This window comes from Bos grunniens, chromosome 10 (assembly GCF_055505025.1).
Source record: "Bos grunniens cultivar Pamir isolate PY7600 chromosome 10, Bosgru_T2T1.0, whole genome shotgun sequence".
In the NCBI taxonomy this organism is placed as follows: Eukaryota; Metazoa; Chordata; class Mammalia; order Artiodactyla; family Bovidae; genus Bos; species Bos grunniens.
Window position 1 is genome coordinate 18,103,140 of NC_141174.1, and position 17,686 is coordinate 18,120,825.

Below are 17,686 nucleotides of genomic sequence, written 5' to 3' on the forward strand. Positions count from 1 at the left end.
TTCATGTCAGTATTCCTCCTATTGCTCTAGCCTCTTTTTATTCCCTCCTTCACAGGCTCTCCTGCCTCACCCTGTACCTTGAATAGGTACCTTAAGTTCCATGCAGTTCTGCCTTGGTCTCCTTTTCTTCTCACTCTCACTCTATGGGTGTTCATATCTGTTCTTATGACTTAAACTATCGGTACAGGGGGTTGACAGTCCAGTGGTTAGGACACCATGCTCTCAATGCTGAGGACCCAGGTTCAATTCCTGGTTGGGGAACTAAGATACCACAGGCTGAACAGCACAGCCAAAAAATTAAACAAATAAACTACCAATGCACTATGACTCCCGTGGTTGCCTTTCGCCATGACTCCTCTAATTTTTACAGTTTCTACCAGTCAGTTATAAAGGCAGTTATCCCATTCCACCACCACAGAGCAGGCTAAGTTCTTTTAAGTCTTGTTTAGCTTATCTTTGATGACACTAATTTTTACCTGGTAACATTAGCCGACTGCATTCTGAGGCTTCAGTCACTGGTAGTAGGGACAAGCAAGTTATGTCTTTAGCTTCTGATTCTACTAACCCCTGTCCCAGGGGGATGGACGTATTCTGAACAAACTGTACCAGGAGCTGAAGAGGAAGAGGGGGATGTGGAGACAACAAATAATACAAGTTCTCAGAAATATATCTAAACTTCTGAATTTACCAAAAGGAGACTACGTATTGAATTAAGTCTTGATTGCTCACTACTATCTGCCTTATTCATAGAAAAACCAGATTAACTACAAAATATTTTTATCAAATGTTCTATTCTAGACAAAAATTGAATGATATGGAAAGTAATAACCTTTCACAAAACAGAGAAATGATAAAAATAATTATAATTATAAATGGTGGCTATTACAAATTCAACTGCAACAATATGTATGATTATAATATACCTTATAAAGCACTTTTCTGTGTATTGGCTCTTTTAATCCTCACTGAACTCAGTAAAATTGCATGTATTTTAAAGGTAAGAAATCAAGATGAAGACGCTAAGTCATTAGTCCAAGGTCACATCACTAGTTAGGAGCAGTGTCAGTCTTCATACTTAGGTAACATGATTCCAAATTTAGCTATCTTTCTACTAAACAACACAAATATTCTAAAATTAGAATGAGAAAAATGAATAAAAATTATGTTTAAATCCCTTAATCACATTTAAAAAGAAAACTTATTAATATATGCAATTATATAATCAATATAATTATATTAATATATACAAAATTAACATGGTTTGTGGTAGTAAAGATTTACATATGTGTACATATATATGCCATACAAAAATAAATTTTGTCATTATCTAAATGTATAATAATTTATACTTATTTAAAAAAAATGTGACAGTGAAAGCTTCCCAGCCGTGTCCAACTCTTTGCGACCCCATGGACTATACATATACAGTCCATGGAATTCTCCACGCCAGAATACTGAAGTGGGTAGCCTTTCCCTTCTCCGGGGGATCTTCCCAACCCAGGGATCAAACCCAGGTCTTCCACATTGCAGGCGGATTCTTTACCAGCTGAACCACAAGGGAAGCCCCAAAACTAACAAATATAAAAAGTCATAAAAGGTAAGAATTGAAGTTTTAAATTTTTGAGAAAGTAATTAGTAATAGAAAAATAACAAACTAGTATTTACATTACTTTGCCAACAAAGGTGCATCTAGTCAAGGCTATGGTTTTTCCTGTGATCATGTATGGATGTGAGAGTTGGACTGTGAAGCAGGCTGAGCGCCAAAGAATTGATGCTTTTGAACTGTGGTGTTGGAGAAGAGTCTTGAGAGTCCCTTGGACTGCAAGGAGATCCAAACAGTCCATTCTGAAGGAGATCAGCCCTGGGTTTTCTTTGGAAGAAACAATGCTAAAGCTGAAACTCCAGTACTTTGGCCACCTCATGCGAAGAGTTGACTCATTGGAAAAGACTCTGATGCTGGGAGGGATTGGGGGCAGGAGGAGAAGGGGACAACAGAGGATGAGATGGCTGGATGGCATCACTGACTCGATGGACGTGAGTCTCAGTGAATTCCGGGAGTTGGTGATGGACAGGGAGGCCTGGAGTGCTGCGATTCATGGGGTTGCAAAGAGTCAGACACGACTGAGCGACTGATCTGATCTGATCTGATCTACAACCAAAACCATATGACCTACAAAACTTAAAATATTTACTACCTGGCCCATTACAGAAAAAGTTTGCTGACTCTTGAACTAAGAATAAACTCTCTAACACAGCCCACCAAAAGAAAAAGAAACCAGTTGTCTGGGCTCACCTCTGGTTTGGATTCTAACTCATCTGATAACATTGATTCAGCTTCCAAATTCTGTAGCTGTTCAGGGGACAGGTTGAAATTTTAATTCAGAGTCAATGACACCTTCCTGTTGTGCTCATATTCCTCTAGGAAGTGCTATGCTTTTCCTGTAAGATGCTGTGCTGGCTGGGTAATCAATGTCGCCTAAAAAAGGAAAAACGAGAGAGAGAGAAACTTCAGAGCAGCAGGAAAATGTAGTTAAAAAAACAAAGCCACTTCTTTATATATTCCCAAATCACAACAGCAAATAAAGAATTCAGCCCCAAACACTTGTTTTAAAATAGAACAAGCCAAACATGTATCAAAACCCATAAAAAGTCATACTTTGATGTAGAATTTCTACTAAGAATCTATTCTAAGAACACAGAGAACAGACTTTTGGTTGCCAAGGGGGAAGTAGGTAGGGGAGAAATGGATTGGGATTAGCAGATACAAATGATTATATATAGAATGGATAAAGAACAAGGTCCTACTGTATAGCACAAAACTATATTCAATATCCTGTAATAAACCACAATGGAAAAGAATATGAACACATGTGTATATATACATATATATACACATATGAGTCATTACGCTGTACAGCAGAAACACAACACTGTAAATCAACTATACTTCAATAAAATAAATTTTAAAATAAAAAATAAGCAAAGGTTTTAAATATGGAAAAAGCTATATGCCCAAGGAATTTCACCTTATCATCTGTGATAATAAATAACACTATAAGCAACATATAAATACACATATATATTCATTTAAGTAATGGCTGACTACAGTATGACACTGTCACTTAAAAATATTTATGAAAACAAAGCAACAACAAAAAATGTTAATGACATTAAATTACAAAAATGAAATACAAAATGATACATTCGCTGTCATTAAAACCAGTTAAGACATGCACAGGAAAAAGTACACAGGAAAAAGTAAAACAAAATTCACACAGCCGTGACAGTTGCTGTACTGGGTGGGTGTGGTAGCCTGGTGTAACATTTTTCTTAATTTCTCAATTTTGTATAAAAGATAGTTATACAGTCAAAATTTGAACAGCGTTTCCCAAAAAAACAGAACTCTTGGGACCCTCATGAAGCTGTTTCCCCAACTTAAATTCTTACTTTCTTCATGACTATCTTCAGTGTTGTGTTTGGATTTCTTTTTCGTTTTTTGTGTGTATTTAGCTATTACAGATTTTTGGTGTGTGATTACCATGAGGTTGGTTTTTGTTTTGTTTTCGTTTCATTTTGCTTTTTGGCTGTGCTGGGTCTTTGCTGCAGTGTGCAACCTCTTCGCCGCAGCACACAGCCTTCTCTAGTTGTAGCACGTGGCTTAGCTGTGTCATGGCTTGTGGGATCTTAGTTCTTGGACCAGTGATCAAACCTGCATCCTCTGCTTTGGAAGGCAGATTCTCAACCACCTGACCACCAAGAAAGTCCCTACCATGAGGTTCTGGTATAGTAGTCTCTCTATCTCTCTCTCTCTAAACACACACACACACACACACACACACACACACACACACGATTGCTTTAAGTTGTTGATATCTTAATTCCAAATGCATTTTAGATATCCTGCATTTTTACTCTCCTCCTCTCACGATTACTGGTTTTGATATCGTATTTTACATCTAATTGTTTTGTGTGTCCCTTAACTGCTTAGTGTGGATACAGATGATTTCATTACTTTTTTAACTTCCCTACCTAGTTTATGTGTGGATGATTTCCTACCATTACTGGATGTTTGCCTTTACCAGTGAGCTTGCGTATTTCATAATTTTCTTTTTTCTAGTTGTGGCCCTTTCTTTTCCACCTAGAGAAGGTTCTTTAGCGTTTGGTGTAAACTGGTTTGGTGGTGATGAATCACTTTAGCTTTTGCTTGCCTATAAAGTTTGGTTTCTCCATCAAATCTGAACAAGAACCTTGCTGGGTAGAGGATTCTTGTTTGCAGTTTCTTCTTTTATTCACTCCCTTCTGGCCAGCAGAGTTTCTACTGAAAAATCAGCTGATAACATTGTGGGAGTTCCTACGTATGTTATTTGTTGCTTAGCCCTTGTTGCTTTTAATATTTTATCTTTAGTTTTTGTCATTTTGATTACTATGTGTCTTGGCATCTTCCTCCTTAGGTTAATCCTGTATGAGACTCTTCGCACTTCGTGGACGTGGGTGACTGCTTCCTTTCCCGTTAGGAAGTTTTCAGCTATTATCTCTTCAGATATTTTCTCAGGCCCTTTCTCTCTTTTCCTTCTGGGACCCCTATAATTGGAATGTTAGTGTGTCAGATGTTGTCCCAAAGGTCTCTTAAAACTAGCCTCATTTTTTTTTTCATTCTTTTTTTCTGTTCTGCAGCAGTGAATTCCACCACTCTTTCTTCCAGCTCCCTGATCCATCCCGCCTCATCTATTCTGCTACAGATTTCCTTCTAGTGTATTTTTCATTTCAGTTATTATCTTCTACAACTCTGTCTGGCTGGTCTTTATATTTTCTAACTCTGTTAAAAACTTCTTGTAACTTCTCACTCTGTGCATCCATTCTTTCCCTGAGGTCTTGCATTATCTTTACAGTCATCATTCTAAATTCTTTCTTAGGTAGATTGCTTCCTTTCTCCACTTCACTTAGTTGATGCTTGGGGGTTTCATCTTGTTCCTCTGTCTGGAACATAATTTTTGCCATTTCATTTTGTCTAAATTTCTGTTTGAATTTTTGTGTATGTGGTAGGTTAGTTATGTTTCTCAGCCTTGGAGAAGTGGTCCTCTGCAAGGGATGTCCTCTGTGTCCCAGCAGTACACTCTCCTCTTGTCACCCAAGGGCCAGCACCCACCTGGTCCCAGAGCAGGTTCTGATAACTATGTGCAGACTCAGTTCCACAGACTGCGGGGTTGTAGTTTTCTTGCTTCTGGTGTCTACCTGGTGGGCAGGGCTGAGTCAAGCGGCAAGGTGGCTGTGGGATCAGGAAGTCTTTAGGCAGCCTATCTGCTAATAGTGGGGCTGTGTTCCTGCCCTGTTGCTTGGCCTGAGGCATCGCAGGACTATAGGCTGTTGGGTGGAGCCAGGTCTTGGTGGTAATGACCCAAGCAAGATGTCAGCTGCCAGCGAGAGTTCACAGATGAATACACCCCAATATCTCTGCCAACACTGTTGACGTCCTCAGGGTCAGCCGCAGTCACTGCCCGCTTCCCAAAGAGACCCTCCAAGACCAACAGGTAGGTCTGGTCCAGGTTCCTAAGAAGTCACTGCTTCTGCCCTAGGTTCTGGTGCATGTGAGACCTTATATGCACCCTCCAAGAGTGAAGTCTCTGTTTCCCTCAGTCCTGTGGAGCTCCAGAAATGAAGAACCAAATGCTCCAGGTGCTCCCCCTTCAGATGCCAGATCCCCAGGATGGGTAGCCTAACTTGGAGCTCAGAACTCTTACTCCTGTGGGAGAACTTCTGCAATATAATTATTCTCCAGTTTGTGGGCTGCCGTCCTGGGGAGTATGGGATTTGATTATATCAAAAGTGTGCCTCTCCTATCATCTTGTGGCTTCTTCCTTGTCTTTGGATGTAAAGTATCTTTTTGGCAGGTTCCAGTCTTTTTCACTGATGATTGTTCAGCAGTGAGTAGTGATTTTGGTGTGTTCATGAGACAGGGTGAACTCAAGATCCTTCTATTGTGCCATCTTACCTCCCATCCTCTGAATTCTTACTTTCTTACAACTTTTCTTTCAGGATTTTGGCAAATAAGTCTGCCTTATTTTGCACAATTTTTGCTAAAATTGGGAGCACAACTATATACAAAGTAAGCATACAGTATAAAATATATCAAGGATGGGAGTTTTCAATACATACCAAGGTAGAATGGAAAGTCAGAACAAGAAAGACTTACTCTACAAAAAAAGGCATTTAGAAGTACGTGAATAAACGTTTATTGCCCTCTTGGTTCAATCCTCTCCCCATTGCTGGCTTCCAGAAATCCTCATTTTCATCATAAAAAAAAACTTATAAAATGTAAATGAAAAGGCTTGCTTTAAGTTTACCACATAAAATTAAGTGTCGTAAATCCGACTTTTCCCTTTACATGTTTTTCTCACTTGAACACTGTAACTGCTCAATGTAGTTTACCAATCTCTCTTTTCATAGAAGAAGGAACCAAGGTTCAGTACAATTATTTGTCCAAATTATTAAGCTGCAGAGCCAGCACTCCCACCCAGAGCAAGTTAGCAAAAATAGTAATTAAATCCCTCTAGGTCTGGTCTTGAATCTTCAGGATTTAAGAATTCCTTTTCCCCAATTTCAGCTCATTTCAAGAGCCAAGAAATTATCAAATGTTTGTTTAGGTTATCCTTAGGGTTCTTCCAACTTTAAGATTCCAGGATTCTAAAATCTCTAAGAAACTAGACAACTATTTACTGCCCTTTTTATTTGTTAGTTTTCTTAGAAACTAATGGTACTGGCTCCATTTCTGATATCCTTACTAATGAAAAATTTTTTTAAATTAAGCATATGAATATGTGTACCAAACAAGGGGAAAAAATCAGATATACTAGATTTTAGACAATTTTACAAATCTGTTATAATAATGTAGAGAAGGGAGCTGCCACCTCTCTTATAGTTTAAGAGCCACCTCTAGATCACCATTTCTCAAGGGTTCATGGTTATCTGTGACATTTCATTTTAGTGTTTTCATTTCAATGATAATTTTTAAAAAATTAACACCCATGCAATTTCTGGAACAAATCAGTATCCATATTATAACTGAGTTCTGTGTTTTTCCAGTAGTCATGTATGAATGTGAGAGCTAGACAATAAAAAAGGCTGAGTGCAGAAGAATTGATGCTTTTGAACTGTGGTGCTGGAGAAGACTTGAGAGTCCCTTGAACAGCAAGATCAAACCAGTCAATCCTAAAGGAAATCAACTCTGAATATTCACTGGAAAGACTGATACTGAAGCTGAAGCTCCAATACTTTGGCCACCTGATGTGAAAAGCCAACTCACTGGAAAAGATCCTGATACTGGAAAAGATTGAGGGCAGAAGGAGAAGGGGCGACAGGATGAGATGGTTGGATGGCATCACTGACTCAATGGACATGAGTCTGAGTAAACTCCAAGAGTTGGCGATGGACAGGGAAGCCTGGCGTGCTGTAGTCCATGGGGTTGCAAAAAGTTGGACACAATTGAGCGACTGAACAACAACTGAGTTCTACCATACAATTTGGTGCCCAGTTTGTGGTCTGTATGTTTGCTGTATAAATAAAAGAAAGACAAGTAGGTTGCAATACAACAGGCAGATGACCTCAAAAGAATCTGTGCTGGAGCACTCAGTACCTTATCAAGTGTACTGGTGGATCTCATCTTTAACACAGCAACCTGATATGTACATTGAGCTATTTCTAGTCCCAATTCAAATTACCCATTTAAGAGATTTCAAAAACAATTCAAATGTTTTTTATGTAACAGCTTCACTGAGATGTAATTCACATATCATACAATTCACTCCAAAAGTACAACTAATTTTTTTAGTATATTCAGTTATGTGACCATAACCATGATCAATTTTACAACAATTTCATCACCCCCCAAAAGAAACCCATTAGTAATCCCTCCCCATTTCCTCCCAAAACTTTCCCTGACCAAGCCTAGGCAACTACTAATCTATTTTTTGTCTCTATGGATTTGCCTATTCTGAATATTTCATATAAATGGAATCATATATGTAATCTTTTGTGCTTGGTTGCTTTCACTTAGCATAATGTTTCCAATGTTAACCTGTGTCACAGAATGTATCAGTACTTAATTTCTTTTTACATTATTCTACTGCATGGATATATTATACGTTTTATTTATCCATTTTTCAGTTGATGGTCATTTGGGTTGTTTTCCAATTTGGCTATCATGAATAATTTTGCTATGAAGATTCATATGGAAAATTTTTGTGTGAACATGTTTTTATTCTTTGGGGTATACATTTGAGAATAGAACTGATAAGATGATACAGTAACTGTGTTTTACCCTCTTGAGGAATTACCAGGCTATCTTCCAAAGTGGCCGCACCACTTTACAATCCCACCAGTAGTGCATGAGGGATCCAATTTCTCCCTATCCTCACTTTTTAAAATTACATCTTTTTAAAGACAGCCATCCTAGTAGGTATGAAGTGGTAATTCAGTGCAGTTTTGAGTTGCATAACCTGATGGCTAATAATGTTGAGCATCTTTTCATGTACTTATATGCCATTTGTACATCATTTTTGGAGAAATGCTTATTCAGATCATTGGCCCATTTTTAAATTTAGTTGTCTTTTTATTATTGAGTTGTAAGAATTTTTTACATATTCCAGATACAAGTCTCTTACCAGATAAAAGATTTGCATAAACTTTCTTCCATTCTGTATTATTTTCTTCTGAATAAGGCAACTCTAACTCTACTAAGTTACCAAATAATACCTCACTGAAATTGGTGTTCAAGGACTTCTGGCCAGTTTTAGATGAATATGAGATCTGATTATGATAAACTGCTTCACAATGCCTTCACATTATAAATACTACCTTGTATGATATTCTCTACGTTGCTATTATTAAAGCTAAAATATATACGTAGATTATGTATATTAGCGAATCCAAAGCTAAATCTTTCCACTATTCAGCTCAATATTTAGTTTAGTCACTCAGTTGTGTCCAATTCTTTGCAACCCCATGGACTGCAGTACACCAGACTCCCCTGCCCATCACCAACTCCCGGACCTTACTCAAACTCATGTCCATCAAGTTAGTGATGCCATCCAACCATCTCATCCTCTGTTGTCCCCTTCTCCTCCTGTCTTCAATCTTTCCCAGCATCAGCTATTATGCTCAATATGCTCATTTCAGTAAAACAACATCTCTACTACATAATATGAATTTTAATCTAATTTGGATTTTCTTAGGTTTTAGTGTGGTTAACATCTATATACTTATTCATAAGGGCTTCCCTGGTGGTTCAGAGGTAAAGAATCCACCTGCCAATGCAAGAGATGCAGTTTCAATCCCTGGGTCAGGATGATCCCCTGGAGAAAGAAATGGCAACCCACTCCAGTATTCTTGCTTGGGAAATCCCATGGACAGAGGAGCCTGGCGGGCTACAGTCCACGGGATCACAAAAGTTGGACATGGCTTAGAGACTAAACAACTTACAAATAAAAATATAAATCCGTTGTAACAACGGACATAACACTGATAACCTAAATTGTACTAAATACCTGGTTCCTACCTACTTAATACATGGCAATCAAGACACATGAGATTGCTTAAGAAAACAATCTTGATTCAGCACATATATTTTTAAAAATTCCACTGACCTTACCATTGCTATTACTGAATTATTTGTAAATTTGTTTTGATTTTATAGTTAAGGGTCATCAGGTTCAATATAGGAGGGATAAGGATTACTTAGCTTTTTGTTTGAATACATTTAGAGTAATTACAATGAAAATAATTTACAAGTGTGAGGTGAGGGGAGTGTCCAGGTTTTTCCTTCAAATGCAATAAAGGCAACTCACTCCAGTATTCTTGCCTGGAGAATCCCATGGACAGAGGAGCCTGGTGGGCTACAATCCATAGCGTTGCAAACAGTCAGAGACAACAGAAGTGACTTAGCATGCATGCAGAGTGAAAGGCATAGCTCTACTCAAAGGGAAGCTATTCTTAAGATAATTATGGGTCTCAGAGGAAATTTCTTCTCAGGATTTCTTATGCTGTTAATTAAGATAAGAGATTAGAGATGCAACACCAAGTAGTATCCTGTGATTAAAGGATCACTCAACATCCTTTAATGTGGACAATCATTTGTTCATGCTTATTTTCTACCTTTACCTGGTGGACTGATAAACTCTGTATCCTTATTTCCTTTTGAACAGAAAAATTACTAATTTAGTATCATAAATAATAAAAGAGATAATGGTACTTAATTGTCAGCAACAAAGGCCAGGCACATCAAATCATATTTTCCAAAAATCATACATAAAGAATCTTAGCTCTGGATAAAGAGTTTATAACAAAACAAACTGATCTCAGAAACCCAAGGATTGGTCTAATAGTACTTTTCAGACCCTTTTGCCCTCTATCCTGGGTAACAGCTAAATTTTACTGCCTCTATGGTTCCCTATGGCCATCAAATCATACTGCTTAAAGAAAATAATCTTGGTCTGGCACATATTGTATTTTTAGAAACCCATTGATTCTGCCACTGCTATTATTGAATATATTATCCCATAGTCAGCCTAAGAGTTAAAAAGAATGCAGGCAACACAAACCTTTGCACAAACCAAAGCAAAAAACATAAGAAGCTCTGAAATGTTCTGGGAATAAGTAATGAGAGAACTCCTAACAACAGCAAAGTAGATTAAGGACAACAGCAATCTCTATGATCAGGACCATACGGAGAACAACTTTCCCTCTGCTTTTAACCAAATAAATCCTAGGAACTGCAGTTTGATAAACTGTATTATTTTTCTACAGTACACTCAACATCATCCAGCAAATTATGCATTAATACTAAGAAGCTAAATTCAATAAAAAAGTTGAGGTGTTTTTAAAAAAAATCCAAGGTGTCTAAAGAAGGAACATAAATTCTGCCTCTGTTTCTCTGGTTGAGACTTGGGCAAGCTACTCATCTTCTTGGCCCTAGGAAACTCATCTGAAATACTGAAATGAAATAGATATACCCTAAGCTTACTTACCTATCAGTTAACAGAAATAATGATAAAATTCTTCAGAAGCAAAGTTTTGCATAAATGCTTAAGAAACAAGCAAATCTATCAAATCCTTTCAGTTCAGTTCAGTTCAGTCACTCAGTCATGACCCACTCTTTGAGACCCCATGGACTGCAGCACGGCAGGCCTCCCTGTCCATCACCAACTCCCAGAGTCCACCCAAATTCACGTCCATCGAGTCAGTGATGCCATCCAGCCATCTCATCCTCTGTTGTCCCTTTCTCCTCCTGCCCCCAATCCCTTCCAGCATCAGAGTCTTTTCCAATGAGTCAACTCCACATGAGGTGGCCAAAGTACTGGAGTTTCAGCTTTAGCATCAATCCTTCCAAAGAAATCCCAGGGCTGATCTCCTTCAGAATGGACTGGTTGGATCTCCTTACAGTCCAAGGGACTCTCAAGACTCTTCTCCAACACCACAGTTCAAAAGCATCAATTCTTTGGCGCTCAGCCTGCTTCACAGTCCAACTCTCACATCCATACACGACCACAGGAAAAACCATAGCCTTGACTAGACGGACCTTTGTTGGCAAAATAATGTCTCTGCTTTTCAATATGCTATATAGGTTGGTCATAACTTTCCTTCCAAGGAGTAAGCGTCTTAAAAATTTCATGGCTGCAGTCACCATCTGCAGTGATTTTGGAGCCCAGAAAAATAAAGTCTGACACTGTTTCCACTGTTTCCCCATCTATTTCCCATGAAGTGATGGGACCAGATGCCATGATCTTCGTTTTCTGAATGTTGAGCTTTAAGCCAACTTTTTCACTCTCCTCTTTCACTTTCATCAAGAGGCTTTTGAGTTCCTCTTCACTTTCTGCCATAAGGGTGGTGTCATCTGCATATCTGAGGTTATTGATATTTCTCCCGGCAATCTTGATTCCAGCTTGTGCTTCTTCCAGCCCAGTGTTTCTCATGATGTACTCTGCATAGAAGTTAAATAAGCAGGGTGACAATATACAGCCTTGAAGTACTCCTTTTCCTATTTGGAGCCAGTCTGTTGTTCCATGTCCAGTTCTAACTGTTGCTTCCTGACCTGCATACAGGTTTCTCAAGAGGCAGGTCAGGTGGTCTGGTATTCCCATCTCTTTCAGAATTTTCCACAGTTTATTGTGATCCACACAGTCAAAGGCTTTGGCATAGTCAATAAAGCAGAAATAGATGCTTTTCTGGAACTCTCTTGCTTTTTCCATGATCCAGCGGATGTTGGCAATTTGATCTCTGGTTCCTCTGCCTTTTCTAAAACCAGCTTGAACATCTAGAAGTTCATGGTTCATGTATTGCTGAAGCCTGGCTTGGAGAATTTTGAGCATTACTTTACTAGCGTGTGAGATGAGTGCAATTGTGTGGTAGTTTGAGCATTCTTTGGCATTGCCTTTCTTTGGGATTGGAATGAAAACTGACCTTTTCAGTCCTGTGGCCACTGATGAGTTTTCAAAATTTGCTGGCATATTGAGTGCAGCACTTTCACAGCATCATCTTTCAGGATTTGGAATAGCTCAACTGGAATTCTATCACCTCCACTAGCTTTGTTCATAGTGATGCTTTCTAAGGCCCACTTGACTTCACATTCCAGGATGTCTGGCTCTAGGTGAGTGATCATACCATCGTGATTATCTGGGTCGTGAAGATGTTTTTTGTACAGTTCTTCTGTGTATTCCTGCCACCTCTTCTTAATATCTTCTGCTTCTGTCAGGTCCATACCATTTCTGTCCTTTATCGAGCCCATCTTTGCATGAAATGTTTCCTTAGTATCTCTAATTTCCTTGAAGAGATCTCTAGTCTTTCCCATTCTGTTGTTTTCCTCTTTTCTTTGCATTGATCTCTGAGGAAGGCTTTCTTATCTCTTCTTGCTAATCTTTGGAATTCTGCATTCAGATGCTTATATCTTTCCTTTTCTCCTTTGCTTTTCGCTTCTCTTCTTTTCACAGCTGTTTGTAAGGCCTCCTCAGACAGCCATTTTGCTTTTTTGCATTTCTTTTCCATGGGGATGGTCTTGATCCCGGTCTCCTGTACAATGTCACGAACCTCCGTCCATAGTTCATCAGGCACTCTATCAGATCTAGGCCCTTAAATCTATTTCTCACTTCCACTGTATAATCATAAAGGATTTGATTTAGGTCATACCTGAATGGTCTAGTGGTTTCAAACTTCCCTAAACGTCTGCAAAGGAAAATACTATACACTAGGCACCAATCAGCAAAGAAAGACAAAATGTCTTTATAATTAACCAGTTTTTGGTCCCACACCTCAGTGAAGAACTCTCATATGCTACACAGGAATTAGTGGTAACACCATTTCCCAGAGCAGATATGGCCTAAAACCAATGCAGGCTACATGGAGAAATACTGGGAGGAAAAACCAGACCAAAGTAAACTAATCAAGCTATAAGGGAACAGAGCTGATACAGGTCTCCTGCCTCAGTCCTGACTGCCATACAGAAGGGCATGTATTCCAAACGGAAAGATGACCAGGGGCTTTTAATACTCTGCATCATGAAAGAAACAGAACATCATTGTGTCAGCCTCCAAAAAGCAATGTGATTCCACTCTAGAATACAAAGCCCAGAATACCAGCGTTGTTCTTATTCTCCTGAGGGAGGCAGAAAATGCCTTGACCTTAACTCAGTTTGGTAAAGAAGGGGAAGAGGGAGACAGGATGAGAAAAAAGAGAAGAAACTGCAAAACACTGTGCTCCCTCAACTGGGCACTCCTCACAAAGGTTAAAATAAAGCACATAAGTTCAACAGAGAGGACTAATCTCTCTCCCCATGTGCCAATCTGCTTCTCAGCTCCGTCCACTTCTACCTGTGGCTGACCAAAGATACAGAAGGGAACAATATTCAGTAATACTTAAAAAACAAAAACAAAATTATACTAATGCTAATGAATTACAAAGACCAAAATTTTAAATTTATAAAAGAGCAGTTTAAGTTTTGGTATAAAATGGTAGAGAAAGAAACAGAAAAATCAAGTAACTTTTTAATATCATATCTAGTATAAGATATAGCATGAGAGTTAATTAAATTTTAACGATAAAATGGTAATGAGGACTGATCAAAGACATCAGGAACAGAGAACTGTGAGGCCAGAAAGACTTTCAGAAACTGTAACGTGCATCCTGGGCCTTCCTTCTTCTCTTCCTGGGATGTTCTGGGGTGCCCCATTCCTACGGCCCTGATTTTTATTCGTCACCTCCCCATTTCTCTGCAATCCTTCAGAGACAAATTTAAAGCCAATGATCTTCATGCTGCCAAATTTAATGGATACTTTGCTGTTTTCATCTTACTTAAACTTTGCAAAGGACAACTATTATTTTTGATTGTTCCACATTCATTCCCCCTGTTTAGGTAACAGGATCCACACTTTATTTGGGGATCTACCCCTCCCTCACTGGATACATTCTTGGTGGGACTGTAGAGTAAGGTGTTCTTTCCTATCCTAATGAACTGTTGGGCAGTCAACTGATTTGTTCATCAGATACTTTACCTTAGAACGTGAATTCTAAAAGAAGTAAGTAACTAAAAGGTAAAAACTGCTATAGCAACCTGTTCATTCTAGTACTGCAATTATCAGTCTCCCCCTGGGGCTGCTCAGATTTCTGTCCTTTTCAAAGCCAGGGCCTTCAGTATTTCCTTTGATCCTGTGAGCTGCCCACATCCTTGTCATAAACTCTTCTCCTCAAGTAAATTGGTCATTTGCAACCAGAGTCATAACTGATATTTTCCCTTAGAAGCATTGCCTCCTTCCACAAACACTTTACTCTCTTTTGCCTCTAAGATTCTCATTTTAATCCTACCTCATTGGCCACTCCTCCAGCCTTCTCTGATAACACCTATATTCCTCTTCAACTCACCTTCTAAATACTAATGTTCCTCAGGAGTTTGCAGGCCCTCTTCTCTTACTATATTATATTACCCTCCTAGTGTGAACGCATGGCTTTAAATGACATGGTCTCCAAAAAAAATTTTTTTAATTATTTATTTATTTTTAAATTTTATTTTATTTTTAAACTTTACAATATTGTATTAGTTTTTGCCAAATATCGAAATGAATCCGCCACAGGTATACAAGTGTTCCCCATCCTGAACCCTCCTCCCTCGCCATACCTATAGCCTAGATATGTCCTCTGAGCTACAAACTTGTATATATAATTGCTTATTTGACATCTCTACCTGATGTTTTGATATCTCAAATTTAACATATTCAAAATGAATTCTCTCCCAACCGTTTCCCATTATCCCCTGCCAGCCCCTCTGACCACAATCCTCCACTCAAGGGAAGGCCATCATTCACCCCATTTAGAAGTTACTTTTATAACTTCTTTCCTTTGCTTGCAGTATGCAGTCCAGCTACAAGTCTGGTCTTGAGTCTATCTCTAACCTACCTACTCCTACTGCCTCTACTCCACTCCAGGCCACCATCAACTGTTGCCTTAAAGTACCATTACTGCCTCCTAACTGGTCTCCCTGCTTCTATTCTTTGCCTCCCTTCATTCTGTTCTCTTTGCATCACTCAATATCATCTTAAACTATGAATTTTTGCATTTTCTTCACGTGGCTTCCCAATATATCTAGAAAAAATCCAAAATCCTTATCCAGTCCTATAAGGACATATGTGATACATTCCTGCTTCTCCAAAGACATTCCAGAGTTGTTCTCTATTACTTGCTCACCAAGCTCCAGCCAAATGGCTCTCCCTTAGTTCCTTGAACACATTTAGCTCTTTCCTATGCTAGTGATTTGCACGTGTCATTTCCTCTACCTAGGAATACTTTCTCTTCCATTGGTTAGCTGTTTTTTTTATTCTTCAGGGCTCTGTTCAACCATCAACTCACATAAAAAGGTTATGTATGCCTGATCACTTTATCCCAGGAAGGTTCCCCATAACCCCAGTTTACTTTCTATCCATCCCTACTGTTTCCATTACAGCACCCATCACAATTTCGAATTCTTTTGTTTTTATATAGTATTCACTTTTTGTCTGGCTATCATAAAAAAGGGCAAGCTTGTTTACAAATTGTAAGCTCCATAAACAAGGACAAGAACTAGTCTGTCTTGTTCACTACTTTATCTCCTAGCACCCAGAACCCATCACCTGGTGCCTGGCAGAGTACTGTATGTAATTCATAAGGAATTTAGGTCTCCAAGAGTCATTTCTGATACTATGAAGCTCTGAGACTGTCTTTACTATGAGCTTTAAGGGCTTTTATGCAAGCTTCTCTGTAAGCAGCTAGTAGGCACTAAATAAATATTTGCATATTGAATGAATGACACCACAAATGATAAATGATACCCAAATTTTTGTCTCTATTACTAACCTCTCTCTGAACTCAAACTATTTCTAACTGCTTGCTAGGTATCCCCAAGTGGATGTTTATCTCAATTTTAACCATGTCCAAAATCCAGATTGTCATCTTCCCCACCAAACCTGTTCTTCTTCCCGTATTATCCATTTCAGTTATTGCCCAATTTTCCTCCCACTCAGCTACAAACTCTAGATCTTGAACAATCTCTCTCATCCTCCATATCTAAATAATCCCAGTGGTTCTGATTCCTCCAAATTTATTCCTACCATAATGTACTGTTTAGGTTTTTCATTATCTTTCAACTCCAACATGAAAACAAGCTTCTAACTGGCCACCTTGCCCTTAAAATTCCCCTTTCCAATCCATCTTTTATGCAGCCACTCTAGTTATCTTTCCAAAACACAGAGAAGTTTATGTCACTTCCCTTGCCCAAAGTTCAGTGCCTCAGAATTAACAGTCAAATCCCTAAGCGTGGCATTTTAAATATTCAACAGTATGTCCTCAAATACTGTTTCAGTTAAAGCATCCACTATACTCCTCAATGAATCCTTTTCTCCAGTACACACTGAATTGGCTACTAAATGAACATTCCAACCTATTTCAGTGTTCAAGATCTTTCCCTTGGGATAGTTCTTCAGTAATAAGACCCTCCAGTAATAAACGCTGCAATCCAGCTGTGATCTTTGAAATCCTTTCCTGTCTTCAAAATCTAACTCATATGCCATCCTCCATGAAGACTCATCTTTTCCCTCCAGTCAAAACAAATCTATCCTTCCCTGGTGTTCTCACAACACAGTTTAACCTCTCTTTAACAATTCTCTCACCCTGCTTTGGGAGTTAGTCGTCTTTCAGCATGTTTTTCTCACTAGTTAAGATTCACTGAATTTATTCATCCTCCCACTAACTCAGCATGGTGCTTGCACAAACTAAACATTTAGGAAATATTTACTGAATGAATAGGTAACCTTCTTCATTTACAGGGGGTGCGGGTGGGGGTGTCAAAGCTAGAGATTAAGTAATTTGCCAAAAACGAGATCTCTACTTAGCTTAGTTGACCTCACTTTGTCTCATACGAAGACAGTGGAATTTTTCACTCCCTAACAATAACAAAACGCCCCTGGTTTTATTTTAAAATATTTCTTTCATCCTCTTTACATATTAAATATGCTGCGTCGACCATTGGGTCAAAATGAGGAAGAAGTACAAATTCTTAACTTCAAAGTTAATATTTAACTTTGAATGAAGTTTAACAAATGAATCCTAAGTGCATTTCAGAGCCTCATGAGCAAGAGAGATAAACTTTAATAAACTAATTGAATTCTTTTCTCCGAAG

General features: G+C 38.6%; 1 protein-coding gene across 15 annotated transcripts in view; it reads right to left on the reverse strand.

The window, feature by feature from the left end:
- The window catches only part of ZNF410 (zinc finger protein 410), a 42,143-nt gene that overhangs the window by 23,804 nt on the left and 653 nt on the right, over window positions 1-17,686 (reverse strand). For all 15 annotated transcript variants that reach the window (XR_015134002.1, XR_015134006.1, XR_015134008.1 and 12 more), the window contains 2 exons: window positions 2,294-2,476; window positions 477-612 (listed from right to left, as the gene is read on the reverse strand). Coding sequence is in view for 8 of the 15 variants with exons in the window: in XM_086319705.1 (XP_086175831.1) it covers window positions 477-612; window positions 2,294-2,326 (169 nt within the window). In the remaining 7 variants the exon portion in view is untranslated. The remainder of the gene's footprint in view (window positions 1-476; window positions 613-2,293; window positions 2,477-17,686) is intronic.